The 16325-nt window shown below is 52.4% G+C and overlaps 1 protein-coding gene across 1 annotated transcript in view; it reads right to left on the bottom strand.

Moving 5' to 3' along the window:
- The window catches only part of Cmip (c-Maf inducing protein), a 199655-nt gene extending 193594 nt beyond the window's left edge, over nucleotides 1-6061 (bottom strand). Inside the window, exon 1 of the mRNA XM_046434359.2 lies at nucleotides 5705-6061. Within this exon, the coding sequence (XP_046290315.1) occupies nucleotides 5705-6001 (297 nt within the window). The 5' untranslated portion in view covers nucleotides 6002-6061. The remainder of the gene's footprint in view (nucleotides 1-5704) is intronic.
- Between the last annotated feature and the right edge of the window lie 10264 nt (nucleotides 6062-16325).

Below are 16325 nucleotides of genomic sequence, written 5' to 3'. Positions count from 1 at the left end.
GCCAGAGCTTCCTCACCAGGCCAGGAGTGGGGAAGAGAAACTCTCACTTCCCCCTCCCTCCCAAGGCCCAAGCAGCCTGACTTCCACTCTGGGCAAAGCAGGAAGTCCAGGGGCAAACAAGAGGCTCTCAGGTAGAGAAGCTCAGACCCTTGTCCTCAGGGTGGAGCTCAGGGTCCTTGTCAGAGTCCCAGGTTCACCTGTGTTCTGTTTGAGGGAGGGCCAGCAAAGGTTAAAGTTGTCAAAACAGGAAAAACGCAAGTGTCAGCCGGGGACAGTGGCACACGCCTGTAATCCCTACAGCTCAGGAGGCTGAGGCAGGAAGATCGCAAGTTCAAAGCCAGCCTCAGCAACTTAGTGAGGCCTTAAGCAACTCAGTGAGACCCTGTCTCTATTGTCTCTAAATAAAATATAAAAAAGGGCTGGGGATGTGGCTCAGTGGTTAAGTGCCCCTGGGTTCAATCCCCAGCGCCAAAAGAAAAAAAAGTGTCTTGTTTGAAATAGTAAACTAGGCCTAATGTCAACATTCATCAACAGGAGACGGTACACCCACTCTACAGCAAGCTTCAACACCGGAAAGTTACACAGCTGTCAAAAAGAAGACAGCAGGGGCTGGGGACACAGCTCAGTCAGTGAAGTGAGGCCCTGGGTTCAGTCTCCAGCACAAATTAAAAAATAAAAAGGAGACAGCAGCTGATCTGAATGACCTGAATGCAGTGTCCAATGAGCAATGGTTGCACATGCTCAGAAAGGTCAGCAGGACACACAAGAGCAACGAGGGGTTTTAGGGACAGAGACAATTTAAATGTACTGGATCTGCACACGACTGCTTCCATGGGCAGGTTGTTTTTTAAGAAACTAGCCCATGCCCTTGAAGAATTTTTCTTAAACTGCTCACAACAACCTCGGTGCCCTTATTTACAGCAGCTCTGCCCAACACCCCTAACTTTCCCCAATGCAAGGTCCCTCTCAGGAGGATCTTCTCTGGAGGCCCCCCATTCTTAAGTAGCAATAATCTCTTCCATTTGTAGAGAATCTCAGGAAGCTTTCAGGGAAAGTAGGAAACCAGGAGTGGGAATATGGATCGAACGTTGCCCCCTACTATGTGCCAGCTGTCCTAGCAGTGGCTATTTTGAGTTCTCCAGCTACAGCCATCCCCTAAACAAAGCACGACCATGGCCCACAGATGAAGAATCAAGGCCCATTGAAGGAGAGCAACAAGGGAAAGTCACACAGCCAGGAAGTTGGGACCTCTGCACCTGGACCCCGCACCATGAGAGCACAGCCCAAGTTTATTCTGCCCCGTGGTAGGGACACTCCTCATAGGCTGCCTCGCTTAATCTCATTTAATCCTTTAATCAAAGGCATAACCAGTCCATCTCAAATATCCATTCCAACAAAACACCCAGTGGGTCCCCTGGGAAGAGTAAAGTCCTGGCTGGCCCACAGAGGTGGCCAGCTCGCTGTCCTCTGCCAGTGGAGGGGTGCCCTGGACACTTGTGGGGATGACTTGGCTGCTGGGCTTCCCCTGAGCTTTGCCCCAGATGATGCCCCAGAAATACCCACTTCCCCTGCCAAGGAAGGCATCAAGGAGCAGCCAGGACCAAGCCACAACGTGCCTTCCTCGCACGGCCACTCACGAGGAGGCACCCACTACCTGGACTGGCACAATGTCGCCGCAGCCAGAAAGGGCAATCTCCTAAAATGCACCCTTAGGACAGCCTGGGAAGGCAGATGGCAGTGGCTGTTTGTGCCTCTCCTGCTCAGCATTCCTGTCTCCAATCAGACAAGTTATCTAGGAAACAAATTTGATGAATTCCAAAAGTTTATGACCAAAAAAAAAAAAAAAAAAAAAACGGTAAAACCTGTTTATTTATTACTAACTACCATGAAAAACGCCAAACACAGCAAAGAAGGGAAGGAAGGACAGGCACATGGAGGAGGGACGTATGTGACAAAAATGAACAAAACTAACATGCATGTGTGCACACAGATGGGTTCCAGGACTGGCGACTCCTCTGGAGGACAGACTTTAATACTCAAGTAGAAACCACAACATCTGGACCGTTAGCTCAGCTCAGATATGACACACAGTAGGTCTCAGTCGGTATCTGCTAAACAAGTCCAGGTTTAGAGGATGCTCCCCTCGCCCCCTCCCACCCTGAGACCACCTGACTAAGGAAACGGAGGGAATGCCGCTGGCTTGTCTTGCCCACAGCTGACAAGATGCCCTATGTCTCAGTCCAGCGACAGAGTGGTGAGAATTCAAGAACCAGCTCAAATACAGTTTGTGCCCCACTGCCACTTGTGCCCCAACCCCTGTGAGTAAAGGACTGTCGGGATTACACCCACCATTCTGAGATGCTGCGTGCCACATTTTTAAAAAGTAAGATGAGATAGAAGGTAAGCAGCTTGCTTGGGCTCCCTTGATGCAGAGGAAACAAAGACCAGACAAAGCCCTCTGCCAGCAGCCGAACCCGTCTAGCAGGCGATCAAATCCAGCCCAGGGACCAGGACAGCAAAATGGATTCTGGTGTTGCTGAGAGCGACGCTGAGGCAGAGCCCTGGATGCTGATCACAAGCACACCTGCGACAGCTAAAGGGGGGGGTGGCTGAAGTTTGGATGCAAAGGGGAACGGGGCACCACATCCAGATGAGGGTGTCGCCAGGTCCCGGCACCTCCCCTCCCACATCAGCCTGAGCTTCCTCCTTTGTTTACAGCCTTCAGGATCCAAAGTCTCCAAGCACAGGGCGCATCAAACCTGGCCGCCTGTCACAAGACATGTCGGGCACACTGTTGGCTCTGCAATGATTTAATCAGTAACCAGCCCAGGAGACCAGGCACAGGGCAGGCGGTGACCCGACCCACAGAGGGCAAAGTTTACAGCCAGGCCAGGGGAGGGGCTTCAGGTCCCACAGCACCAGAGTCCTTTTTAGGTATCCCCAGAAAGGAACCAAGAGAGGTCCAGATTAGGGGTGTGCCCCACTAAAGCCACCAGTCAGGGAGGGCTGGGGGCCCCCACCAGCTTGCACCCCAGCCTAACGCGTCTCCTGGAAGCCTGGTCTTTATTGCTCATGATTCGGGTAACTGGATCCGTGTAGATAGACTCCTCAGACAGTTTGAGCAAAAGAGAGTATTTGATTTGTTTATTGGTATGAATCCAGATCAATCACTCTGGGTCGTTCCTGAAGCCCACACAATTAACTGGATAATTTCCAAATGGTTTTGATTTGGGCTTAAAAAATAAGCCACATACACTTCTTGGGAAGAAATGACCCTGTGTGAAACACCTGATCTATCGGCAGCTCAAGGATAGGCAGGGAACACTGCAAAGCCACAGGGCTGCAAAGGGTTTTTGTTGTAGTGAAATGCACTCAAATTCACCTTTGTTTCATTTGGGCTAATATTTCTCAATAGAGTGCTTGGCCGCAATATAAAATGCAGACAGATTACATAATGCCCAGGCCTTTGGGAAACCCCACAGGGGCTCCTTTGCTTCCAGAGAGCCTGGACACCAACCAGGCAGGTGTCTCACCCCTGACAAGGTCCCAGGTGACAATCCCAACCCTACCTCTGCCGTGGAGGCTACAGCTCCAGCCTCCCCCTTGACCTGAACAATGGGCCCCACCTCCACACTCACAGGCCCTGAGGGCAGGGGGAGCCTTGGACCTCACTTGAGCCCCCAAGGAGCAAGGGCTAGACTGCAGGATGCCCCGCCCACAGCGTTTGGTGGAGAAAGGCGGTGGAGAGGGGACAGTGCCAGCCTACTGGCTTTTCCTCCTAGTTCCTCTTCCCACATTTCCTAATGCCAGGGCAAGGCTCCGCCAAGATGAAACTTGTTCCATGGATAACCCTGAGTCCCAATACTGGAAATCACAGGTGTTCTTCAGGAAGGTACAAGCTGGCAAAGGCACCAGCACCTTGCCTGGCCAAGGTGGGCAAGGGGCCTCTGGCTGCTTAAGAGTACAGGCGCAGCTTCAATCCCTCTTCCTTTGCTCTCCCTCTCAAACATGCCTCTTGAGCAACCAGGGTGAGCTGGGGGCCTTTGGCCTCCAGAGCTGGCTTCCCCCAAACCAGGAAGGCCAGCAGCAGAGCCATCAATTCTCCTGGCTTCTCCCAGGGAGTACGGGCTCAGCCTGCCCTTTCCACAGCAGGCCACTGTCCCTTTCAACTATTTCCTCTTGCCCTCAACCTCTCTTCATTCTGAGGGGTGGCAGAAGAAAAGAACAAAGCTCAGTAAAGCCCACCAGCCAGGTGAACATTCTCAAGGCAGACTTCAGAGCCCAAGCAGGGAGTCACCAGAGCTTTCTGAATCTGAAACCCTGGGTGCTGGCAAATTTGAGGAAGCTCTCCCTCCACCAAATGAAAAGCCAAACACCGAGGCCTGTGGCTAGAGGCAGGTTTGAGAAGGCGTACCAGCCTGGAAGCAGGACCAGGCCGCCTCCCGGCAGCCAGCAATCCTGCCTCAGAAAGCAGTCTGCAGATACTGCACCAGCTGCCCACAGGGAAGAAAAAATAGGTGTTCTCTGGGACGTTGGACCCAAAATTCAGAATAAAAGTCCATGTGTGTTTCAACTCTCTGGGGGCTGGGGTGCGGGGCAGAAGCAGGAGTAGGATTCTTGGGCTAACTTTCCCCCCTCCCCATTCCTCGGAGCATGTGTCATGGCCTGTGACACACTGCCAAGGGAACATGGATGCCGGGGAAATGTCTACACACGCTACACGCTTGTGACATGCCATGTAAGCGACACCCTGTTTCCTGGCTGGGCTTTCTGGCACAGGTGTGGGCAGGCGCTGGATTCTGCCCCCTCCCACTGTGCTTAGTAAACAGGATTCCAGCTGCCCTGGGGGGAGTGTGCATTCTGGGAAAGACACGGCCCCCTCTCCCAAGAGGATGGGACCCCCTCAGCCAAGCTCAGGCCAAGCCAGAGCCGTATTTGAAACTGTCCTTGTTTCAAAACACAAAGCATCCTGTTCAGGCTCCTACCCGCCACCCCCTCTCCCCCCGCTGAGCCCACCACAGCTGTCTTTCTCCAGGAAGAAGGCCACCATTTGCAGATTCGATTTCAAAAGGAGATCTGTGGATTCTCCTCTCCATCTCATCAAGCTGACCCGGCCCCAGCCATAGAGTGAAAAACAATAACAAAATAGGTCCTCCAGCGACAAAACACGCGCACACACAGTCCACAGACAATGCCATGCCAGCTTCCACCAGAACTTGACCCCGTGGGCGATGTTGCAGGACCCCGACCCCCTCCCCCGCCGACCTCCCAAGGTGCGAATGAGATTTTCCGAGAGGGAAGCACCCAGTTTGCCTGCCTGCCCGGGCAGGAGAAGAATAAAGGACGGGCAAAGCAAAGAAAGGAACTGCTTTTCTGGGAATCCTTAGGGTCTGGGGGCTTTAAGGTTTTGTAGGGTTTGGGGGTTTTTTCCCCCCGCTGGATGTTCTGGGTCGTTTCGTTTTCCCCCGCAGCTCGGATCCAGATGGGCCACGGGTCTCCAGAAAGGGAACTCCACCACCCTCGGGGCCCAGCCCAGGTCCGTCCGCGGTCCCCGGCGGCAGGAACGCAGGAGCCGGGGAGCCGGTGGCGGACACCGACCGCGGCCGAGCCTCCGCCTCGGGGTCCCCGGGCCGGGCGGGGGCGGGGGCGCGGGCTGCCGGGGGCGGCGCGGACGGTCGCGGGAGCCGCGCGCGGGGCGACTCACCGTGGCGGACGCCAGGCTGTTGTCGGCCAGCGTTAGGTGGTGCGGCTCCCAGCGCCTCAGGAATTTCGAGGTGAGGATCTTGCTGAGAAAGGTCCGCGGGTGCCGGATGACACAGACCTGGATGTCGCCCTCCTGCAGCAGTTTGTACCTCATCCCGTTGCAGAGCAGCAGGGCCCGGCGGCAGGGCACGGCGCCCATCTTCGTGCCCTCGGGGGCCGACACGTCGCCCCCCAGCAGCGGCTTGGTCTCCTCGATCTGCCGGGGGTCGCCGCCGCCCGCGCTGCTGGTCAGATCCATGGCCGGCGGGGGCGGGGGCCGCGCGCGGAGCGGGGCGGCGCTGGCTCTGGGCGGCGGGGCCCCCGGATCCGGGGCCCGCACCCCCCCACCGCCCGCGAGGGTGGGGGGGCGGGGGGCGGGCGCGGGGGCGGCGGCGGCGGCGCGCGGCGCTTCCTGCGGCGGCCGGCTTCCTCCTAGCTCGTCGGGTGCATGCTCGGCGCGGACGGCTGGGGCGGCGGGCGCGGGCCGGGCGGCGGCGGGGGCGGGGGCCGCGGGCGGGCGGGCGGCGGGCGTGTCTCGGCCCGCGCCGCCGCGCGCTGTGCAGTGCGTGTGTCCGCGTCCGTCCGCGAGTGCCTGCGGGCGGGGGCCGCGCCGGCTGCCGGGGAGATTGCGGGAGCGCTCGCGCCCGCGCGATTGGTCCCCGCGGGGTCATGTGCCCGCCCCTCTGACGTCAATGGCGGCAACGGCGGCGGCCGCCGCGGCTTCGGCCTCTCGCAGGCGGAGCCCGCGGCCGGGCGGGGAAGGGAGGCGGGCGCGGCCCGACGGGAGGGCGGCCCTGGGGAGGGGGCTGGGGCGAGCCCCGGCAGGCCCGCGCCCCGCCCGGAATGCGCACGGGGGCGGAGCCCGCGCCGGCCGCGCCCCCGCCGGTGCCCAGGCCCGTGCGCAGCCCGCGCGCCCCCCGACCCCGCGACCCCCGGAGGGAAACCGAGTCCCCACGACGGCCGAGGGGCGGCCAGGTGCTGGAGGGTTGGAGGCTGGACCACTCGACAGCCCTCCCTAGCCAAGGCTGCCCACCCTGTGGCCAGATGGCGGCAGAAGGTAGCTGCTTCCAGTCGAAAATATCCCTTGAGTTATGCGCAGATGACCCCACACTGCCCTGCCTCAGGCTGCCCGACTCCGCAGGCCTCACCTCCTCCTGGGCTATGGCTGATGTCTGCTGGACTTGGCCTCGGTGTCCTCAAACCTTTAAGGGACAGACGTCCCACCCTTCCTCCTTTCTTTTGCCCAGGACCTCCCAAAGTCATCTGGCCACCCGTCCTCTGTCCTAACCCAGGCAGCTCCAGCTTCTTCACCACCACCACCACCCATGCGGCCACCACCTCCCCTGGAGGGGACCTGGTCCTCACCTCGGGATCCCCAGTCCCAAGCAGCCCAGGAGAGAATCATATTGCAAGGGCCATTTTAGAATGAACCACAGCTTCCCCAAATCTAGCTTGGAAGCAAAAGCACTCCCTTTCTGTCATCACCGTGGAGCCCCACTTGAGGCCACCCAGCCACTGCTCAGCTCTGCAGCCAGCCTCCACAGGCTCCTGCAGCTAACACCATCGAAAACCCCAGATTTTGCCTCAGTGGTAAGCAAAGGTGCCTTTGTCCCTACACACAAGTGTGTGCAGCATGTGTTGAACTGCATCAGGAATGCTGCAGAGTGTTCACAGCATCTCTGAGGTGGAGATGTTCACACCTCTCTCTACCAAGAACAGCCAGCTAGGTAGGAGTAGGTGGTAGAAGACAGGCCTCAGCCTGCATCCTCGCCAACTTAGACTCATGTCCAGCCTGCCTAGCAGTTGGGCAAAGCTGTCTTGGCCCCAGGAAAAGCACTTAGCTTACACCCTTAGAAATTCATCATCTTCCCACAATTTGCTGGCATTTCTTTCAAGCCATGAACTTTAGCATTCTTGAGAAAACCAGCGAGCAAGAAGGGTCAAGCACCAGACCCCAGCTTCTGATATGGATGTGGGTGTGGGGAATGGTTGGTGCCAAGAAACCCCCAGTCTGTTAAGGGGTTAGGCCATTCCTTCAAACCTTTATTGCCCTCCTTCTGTGCGCCAGTTGCAGGCCAGGCACCAGTGTGTTAACAGCAATTACTATGATAATTTCACTGCAGTCGACCACGACCTCTTCTATGCTAAGGATTTTGCTTGCCCATGTTATATTATTCTCACAGCAATATAGGTGCTGTCGTCATCCCCTCTTGCAGATGAGGATACAGAGAGCTTAGATGATTTGCCCTCGCCCATTGGGGTAGTTAGGATTGGTCCCAGGTTTCTTTGGCTCCAGAACCCATGACTTAACCACAAAGCATGGAGCTCAGTGTCCAAGACAATGTAAAAACAATGGCCACAAGTGTGCTCACGCTACAAGGACAGAGAGGGGACACCTAGCCCAGCCAGGGGTGAAGGTGGCACCAGGGTGTACATATGCCTCTTCCCAGAGGTCTTTAGGAGTCAGGTAAAGAGGACAGGAGCTCCAGAGAAAGGGAATGGCCACAAAAAGGCAAAGAGGTGGCAGGATGCTTGGCCTTTTGAGGAGATTCATTCATCGCCCTGAGCAAGGTACCCAAGGGAGGTCACAGGCAGGCCCTGAAATGCAGGCCCAGGGACCAGCACAGTGGAGAGGGGACACACAGACCATGCAGGGGAGTGACTTGTACATAGCATTTTCAAAGGTTAATGGCTGTGGTTTGATGCTGTTGAGGGTTTCCCAGGAGTAGTCTGGAGGTGGGGAAGGCCGGTGACAAGGCTGTCATGGGTAACCAGAAGGGAGGTGATGAGGCCAGCTCAAAGTCACCAAATGGGGGTGTCTGGTGGCAAGCAGAACAGCTGACGTCCACTTTAGGGGGACATCTATGGAACTTCCTCTATCCAAATTCCAGCACAGGATCCCCGGTTGCTTCCAGGACATCCCTGACCTCCTCAATGCCACTTAGATACAGCAGTTAATGACAGGAGTATGACAATGATGTCCACCACCTACATGCCAGGTACTATGCTAGAGGCTCTGTATGCTCCCTTTTCTCCCAACCAGCCCAGGAGGTGGGGATTATTATGACCCCCATCTCAAGAATGAAAATTTGAGGCCCAAAAAGGATCAGCTAACAATGGAGATCCAGCCAAGATTTGAGCCTGCGACTCCATTTGACCCCAAATTCCACATTTTTCCTACTCCTGTGCCAATTTCGGAAGACAATGCAGATGTCTTCCTTTGTAATGGTTTCCTGAGCAGGCATTCAGGAAGAAAGGATCCAGTTCAATCATGTCATCTTTAAATCATATTTCTTGTCTTTAGTTTAAAATAAGTGAAATGGAGCCTCCAAGATATTGCAAGAAGAAAAGCTCCTGGTCAATGGCAGTGCCAGCTCAGAACCTGCAGGTAGTCACGGCTCCATAAGTAAGACACTGATTGTTCGTCAAGGTCACACTTCCCATGGAGCTCAGGAAAGTGCCAGTCACAGGACTAGTCCATAGAGACGAGAGGGCATTGGCACTCAGTCTGTGATCGTCCCCAGTCACTCAGACTGGGACTCAGCTAAGTCATTGCCTCCCTGGTTACTGCCTCCACCTGTCCCCGGTTACTGACCTAGAAATGAATCTGAGTCCAGCCATCAGACTCTATCAGAATCCCAGGAGCTTCCCAGCCCATCAAGTTTCCATGAATGGGTCATGCATCCAAGTTGTCCTGTGCCACATGAGTCCACTGATGTCCTGACCCTCCCAAGAATTGTCCAGGCCCCTCTAAGTTCCCTCTCAACTTGAGAGGTTTACAGAGCCACAGGAAGGCACAGAGTCCATGCACCCTTCCTTCTCTATTAAGGAATTTGATGAGGTAGCAAAGTCCCTGTAAGAAAGGAAAGCAGAGGACCTGGTGGCCAGCCCAGGAGAGCCAGGCTGGGCCCCTCCTTCAGCAGCCACACCTACAGATGGTGTTCTCCTCCTCAGGCTTGTCTCGAGTGGCGATTCCTGCCCTCCTTTACCCAGCTCTTTTCTTGCCCCACCCACCTTGAAATGGTGCAGAACCCCAATCCACGGTACCCACCAGGCAGGCAGAGTTCACCCCAGGGTTGCTCATACTCATATCCAGTGGTGTGCTGGTAAATGTTTAACAGCTTGTTGAAAAAAAGAAAAGCCCTAATTTATGCCTGTGTCCATTTCTCTGGTGCAAATATTCCCACCATACATGGCTGAGCTTGGAGTTAGGAAGAGATGGACCCCACTCTAGAACATACAATAGACCAGGAGTCAGCAAACCACAAAGGGCCAGACTCAGCCCCTGGACCGCAAAGCCTACAATTCTTACCACCTGGCCATTTTACAGGGAAAGTTGGCGACCCCTACAAGAGACATTAATAACTTCAAGACCAGAGATACCAGCAAAATGTAGAATGATAATTAGGAGATGTTGGGTTTTATTACCTTCCTAAAGATATAACTTATTTAATTGCAACTATATGTAACTTAATCTTTTTAATGGCTATTTGACAACCAGCTTGCAAAATTCCTGAAAAATTAACAATCCACAGTCGTGAGCCAACATAGGTCAGCTCCAACACATGCTGTTTCCCTAGGACAGGTCCTGCTCAGATGCAGAGGGACTGTCTGTTGAAAGGTTGGCTAACTAACTGCAGGGATAATGTTTTAAACTCTACCCTGCATTGTCCAGTTTCGTTCATTTTGTGTGTGTGTGCAAGGGGGGGTGTTGCTGGGGTTTGAACCAAGGGCCTTGTGCATGCTGGGCAGCACCCTACCAACTGTCATTCATTCTTTCATCCCATTCCACTAATACCTATTTACCAGCACCTCCTCGAGGGGCTTTGTCAGGTGCCATAGCTCCAATTCATAGATGCTGCCTTCGTGGAGATCACAGTCAAGTAGGGGGTCCAGACCCCAAATCACAACCACCCCAAAGAAGTACCCCAAGAAGAAAACAAATCCCTGTTCTTCCCTTACTCAGCCATGTGTATCCTTGGTTGCTTTATTCTAAAGTGGGGTCATCGCAGTACCTTCCTCTGGGTCATGGAGATTCTGTGAGAGTCAGTGTCAAGCTCTTTGCATTTTCAATAAGGTCTAGCTTCTTCACATCCCTACTGTTATTTCAGAACCCATGTTGACACAGCCCTGATAACTGACCTTCATATGGTCCGTGTCTCTGAGTCTTGCCCGTTTGCCCAGCACCTGGGGTGTGGCCATTCCAGATGCAGCATCTCTCAGGGTAGAAAGCAATGTTTATGACCTCAGTGCTATTAACAGTGTGGATAGATCAGGCTAAGTGGCAGGTGACTGCAGTATCAGCCCCCTCCCACTCACCCATCCTGCAAGTCCTAAACTGGGGGAGACGGATCGTTCCACTGGCACAAGGCACCCCGTCCTCAGATGCCATAGACAGGAGCTGGAAGCAAAGCTGCTCACAGCTGACTTTTCTGAGACTGGAGCCACACAGAGTCCTAGAGGATGGAATGGATGTGACCTGGTTGAGGTGGTAGTTCTGAAACCTGTTTAATGGCACAAGGCCTTGTGTATAATAAAATACCAGGCACTGAAAGCAGGCAATGAAATTGTTTGTTCCCAAGTGGTCCAAATTTCATAGCCACCCATCATGCTGTGGCTTTGGGGGAATTCTCTGGAAGCCCCATCTGAAAACTCTATCCCCAAATTACATCATCAAGGAGCACATTCCTGAACTTCATTTTTAACAAGCATCAGATACCAGAACATACACTCTCTACCAATGGCATTTAATGTACTGATCAAATAATGAATTGTGCTTATTTCTTCTCCTGGTATAAAGAGAAGAATCCTGTTTTCTTCCCGGAGTCTGCAAACATCCTCCTCCCCCTTCTCCCAAGCTGATGCGAGCCAGCGTCATTTTCTAGGCTCCATCAGTGAAGAGGGAGGACGGAGAGGGCGGGAGGCTGCTTTCATACTTCGCAGCCTCTGACAGTGGATAGCTGAATGATAACCCCACTATGTCCCTCCCACCTTCTCTGGTTTCAGGGGACAAAGGGGTCAACAAGGGAATAAGAAAGGCTGTGTTCTCCCTCTTTCCTTCTCTCTTTACCAAATACTTAAATCTGGAGTTCATTTTTTAATTAAGTGTATATGACAACAGAATGCATTTTGATTCATTGTACACAATTGCAGCACAACTCTTCATTTTTCTGATTGTAACGATGTAGCATCGCACTGTATGTGTAGTCATACATGTACCTAGGGTAATGAAGTCATCTCCTTCCACCATCTTTCCTGCCCCCATACCCCCTCCCCACCCTCCCTCCCCTTTGACCAACCAAAGTTCCATTTTTCCCATGCATACCTCCATTACGGATCAGCATCCACTTATCAGAGATAACATTCGGCCTTTGGTTTTTTGGGATTGGCTAACTTCACTTAGCATGATATTCTCCAACTCTTGTTCATTTACCTACAAATGCCATAATTGTTTTCTCTTTTAATGCTGAATAATATTCCATTGTGTATATATACCACAGTTTCTTTATCCATTCATCTACTGAAGGGCATCTAGGTTGCTTCCACAGTTTAGCTATTGTGAACTGAGCTACTCCGAACATTGATGTGGCTGTGTTACTATAGTATGTGATTTTAAGTCTTTTGGTGGAGTGGTATAGCTGGGTCAAATGGTGGTTCCATTCCAAGTTTTCTAAGGAATCACCATACTGCTTTCCAGAGTGGTTGCACCAATTTGCAGTCCATGGGGTTCATGTTTTAAAAAGTATTGCAGAGGACTGAATGTTGATCTGGAGCTAACATTTCTCACAAATGGTTGATTGATTGATTGATTGATTGATTTACTACACACACCAAAACTTTAGCAGTGGTTATGTCCACTGGAATTATAGGTAATTCTGTTTCTTTTTTAAGCCGCTGTTACTGAAGTACACTTTTACATGTAATAAAGTGGAACAATTTTAAAAGAACAGGTTGATAAGTTTTAGTGACCACGCACTGGCGTGTTACCACCACCTCGATGAAGATTTGAATCCAGAACATTTCCACATAGCAGATCATTTCTCTGTGCCCTCTGCAGTTAATCCTAGTCACCCACTCCTGGCTCCAAGGAATCCCTGATCACCTTCCATCATTACACATAGTTTTTCCCTTTCTTGGTTGTCATATAAATAGAATCGAAAGCTATGTCCTTTGTGGGGGCTGGTTTTGTCTCCACCTAACATCTGTGTTGGTGCATGTATCATTGTCTAGTCCTTTTGGTCGCTGACTAAGGTATGCATGATGTGGAGACACCACTTACAGGTAACTATTGTTTTCGATTTGCTTTAATTAAGAACCAATAAGTGTCAAAAAAGCCACACACAAAAAAAATAATAATAAATGCTTTTTATTTTTTAAAACGTCAGACACTTTTTATGAAGACTGCAAATGCCAGGTGACTGTTGACTTGTGGAAATGGCCGCCTGGCACAGCTCTGGAGAGGGGAAGGCCATGGATCATGTTTTTTTTTAAAAAATAACAGCCACTGTGTTTTTCAGATTAATGCATCTCGCTGACATAACAGCCTTCGCGGTGAAGCTGCTCAAATTGACCAATTTACATGTGGCCCTTTTCTTCCCACCTCCATCGGCTCTGAGTCAGTTGCTAAGAAGCAGTGACGGAGAGGCATAGGGGGTGGCGTGTGGCATGCCTGCGCTCTTCGGAAACTCATCCCCCTCCACCTTTGCCTCAGCTCTTCCTGTCTTCACACGGGCAGGGGTGAGGTTCTCACCCCATTTTGCAGATTAGGGAGCCCAGTCAAGGTCAAGGATTGTCTAAGACCCTACAGCAGGAGAGAGCCCTATCTAGGGGCTCCAGGTAGGTTGGTGAAGATGCTGAACAAGTTTGGGATTTGAATCCCCGCTCTCTTTCCATCCTCCTTAGCTGGGTTATGCTAACCAAATCTCTTAATCTCTCTGAATCTCAGTCTCTTGTCTGCAAAATAGAGATCAGATTGTGATGCTCACAATTGAACCAATGAGATAATGCACTGAGGGGCTTAGCGCCAGGCTTAGGAAGAAATCAGTGCTCACTAAATGGGAGGGGAAGTGGCTTCTCAATCACTATCACACAAAAGAGGATCCGACCTCAGTCTGTCTGCATGCAGGGAAAAGCAGTGGACATTTCCTTAGCTCCAGAGAACACAGCCTCCTGGATGCAGAGAACTGAGAAGACAGGTGGAAGCATCCAGAAGCCTCAGTCCCAACAGAAACCAGAGTAGCTCGGAGTGTGGCTGTGGGTTACAAGGGCTTGAAGGTTTCTCACAGAGCCCCACCAGCAAAGGGGGAGCCAGGACCCAACAAAAGTCAGAAACCAAAGGCCCAGGGGTCTTCTTTCTGTCTGCTGCTCTCTATAGCAGACTTTCAGTGCTCCATTGCTTTGGCAAGACAGAAGGGGGGCCACACCCTCGAGTGACCAGCTCAAAGCCATAGGATCTGTTCAGCCCAGTTCCTAGGGAAGGCTGGCCCAGCTTGGGCCAGTACTCGCCCCAGCCTATGTGTGGGCCACACTGTACCAGTGTAGTTGCTGGTGACCAATCCCTAGAGGAGAGAAGAGTGGGCATATGGGGCATTATGAGCTGGGCAGGCCCCCAAGAAGCATCCTATTATAAATAACAAATACTTCTTCCATTGGCGTCCCCTAGTCTTGCATTTATTTTATCAGTTGCAGCAGTTAAGACTACTGTAGGACTTAACAGATGCCAGCCACTTTGGTGAACACTTGGTATATCTTTACATTATTTACATTAGTCCTTATGACTCAATGAAGTCTATTATGTCCATTGTACACATGAGGAGACTAAGGCACAGAAGGCTAAAGAATTTGCCCCAGATCACACTCAAACAAGACCAAGATCTGATACCAGATCTGCTTCCTCAGACTCCATGCCAGGTTGCCTATTTTAGCATCAATCATTTTATAATTCATCTGTTAGCCCATGTCTCTCAAAATGAGAAAAAGATGGAGACAGGGAAAAATTTGAGATCTGGCATTTCACAACAGCATCTGACAGCTGGCCAAGGAAAGGCTGGAGCCTCACTGACCATCCTCACAATTGTTTTGACCTGGAGTCAGGGGAGCAGGTGTGGCAGTCTTATACAGCCCATGGCACACCCAGGGGCCTGGGACCACCCAGGGCCCTGGCCTGGGCTTCTTTACGTGTCGCCATGCACCTGCACACAGCATTCATAAGGTTTGTTACTGCTCAGAAAATGTGTATTCCTCTTGACAGTTTTCAAAGTCCTTCCAAAAACAGGTGAAGTGTTCAGCTAAAATCTTGCCCCGGTGATGCCTTGGGGAAAGGGGATTGATGGGAAGAACACACAAGCATGGGGACCCAGCACTTGCTGAGCAGACAGGCCTCAGGAGGACAGGAGCCAGGGCAGGTCTAGGAACTCCCCTCTCTATCCCTCTGCCCACTGGAATCCGTTCTGGCATCTCACCTTCCTAAAAATGAGCTGCCTCTGTTTTCGTGTCTGGTACCAGGGCCCAAATGGCTGCCTCAGCCCAGAGGCCGGGGGAGTACCTAGGTAAGGAATCCGCTGGGCTCAAGCCTTAGGTTCCCAGTCCAGTCCAGGAAGGAAAGGAGCCTGGGGCTGCCCTGAGGAAGTACCCCACAAAGATGAGATGTATTCTCTCATCTTTTGATTTTGGGTCCAAAAGTCCCCAAATCAAGGAATCCACAGGGTGGGTTTCTTATGAGCTGTGAGGGAGAATCTGTCACAGGCCTGTTGATGGCAATCTTGGGCATTCCTTGGCTTATGTATAGATAAACGCATACCCTGATCTCTGCCTTCACGGTCAAGGCCTTCTCCTGGTCTGTGTCCTTGCCCAGACTTCCCCTTTTCATAAGGACACAGTCATAATGCTGTAGGATCCCACCCTACTCCAGCATGACCTCATCTTAACTTACTACATCTGCGACAACCCTATTTCCAAAAAAAACTGGCATTCTGAGGGACTTGAGGGTTCAGACTTCAACATATTTGGAGAGGGTACACAGTTCCCTATAGAGGAGCCCAAAGGCCACACCGAAGGACACCCAGCCTGCACCTTGCCCCTCGCTGAGTCTCACCACAAGACCCCTGGCGCCCAGGCCTCCTTTTGGCCCGGCAGGACATGGCTCCCTGTTTTATCAGGGACAGGCATGGACACAGTTCTGCTTCCTGTCCTCAGATGCACACTAGAACGTTCACTGGGTGCAGTCGTGATTCGCAGGCTCCACACGGGCACCCTGGGCAGAGCATGACTCAACTCCGCTGAAGCAGTCAGAGGGCTTTCGTCAACGGGCAGCCCATTGTCTGCATTACTCCACCACAGCTCCAGTTTCATGGGGCAATTTTAGAGGCATTAAACCTGAACAGCTCACAAAGGACTAATGAATTTCATTCAGCATGGACGACAATGACCCACGAATCTAAGATGACCAGTGTTCCCTCTGCCTGTGTGGTTTCACAATAGCAGTGCTTGACAGATGGCTGAGTCCTAGCCAGGGATTCAGGCAAGTGGTTCATTCTGTATTGGTTCACTTTTCTATCTGGCTAGAAATCTTCAGCAGATCTGGC

The sequence above is a fragment of the Marmota monax genome, unplaced genomic scaffold (assembly GCF_021218885.2).
Source record: "Marmota monax isolate L192 unplaced genomic scaffold, Marmota_monax_Labrador192_F-V1.1 WCK01_AAM20220418_F8-fsc00024, whole genome shotgun sequence".
Classification (NCBI taxonomy): Eukaryota; Metazoa; Chordata; class Mammalia; order Rodentia; family Sciuridae; genus Marmota; species Marmota monax.
Note: the sequence above shows the minus strand (reverse complement) of the source record. Positions and strands in the feature narration are given on the sequence as shown.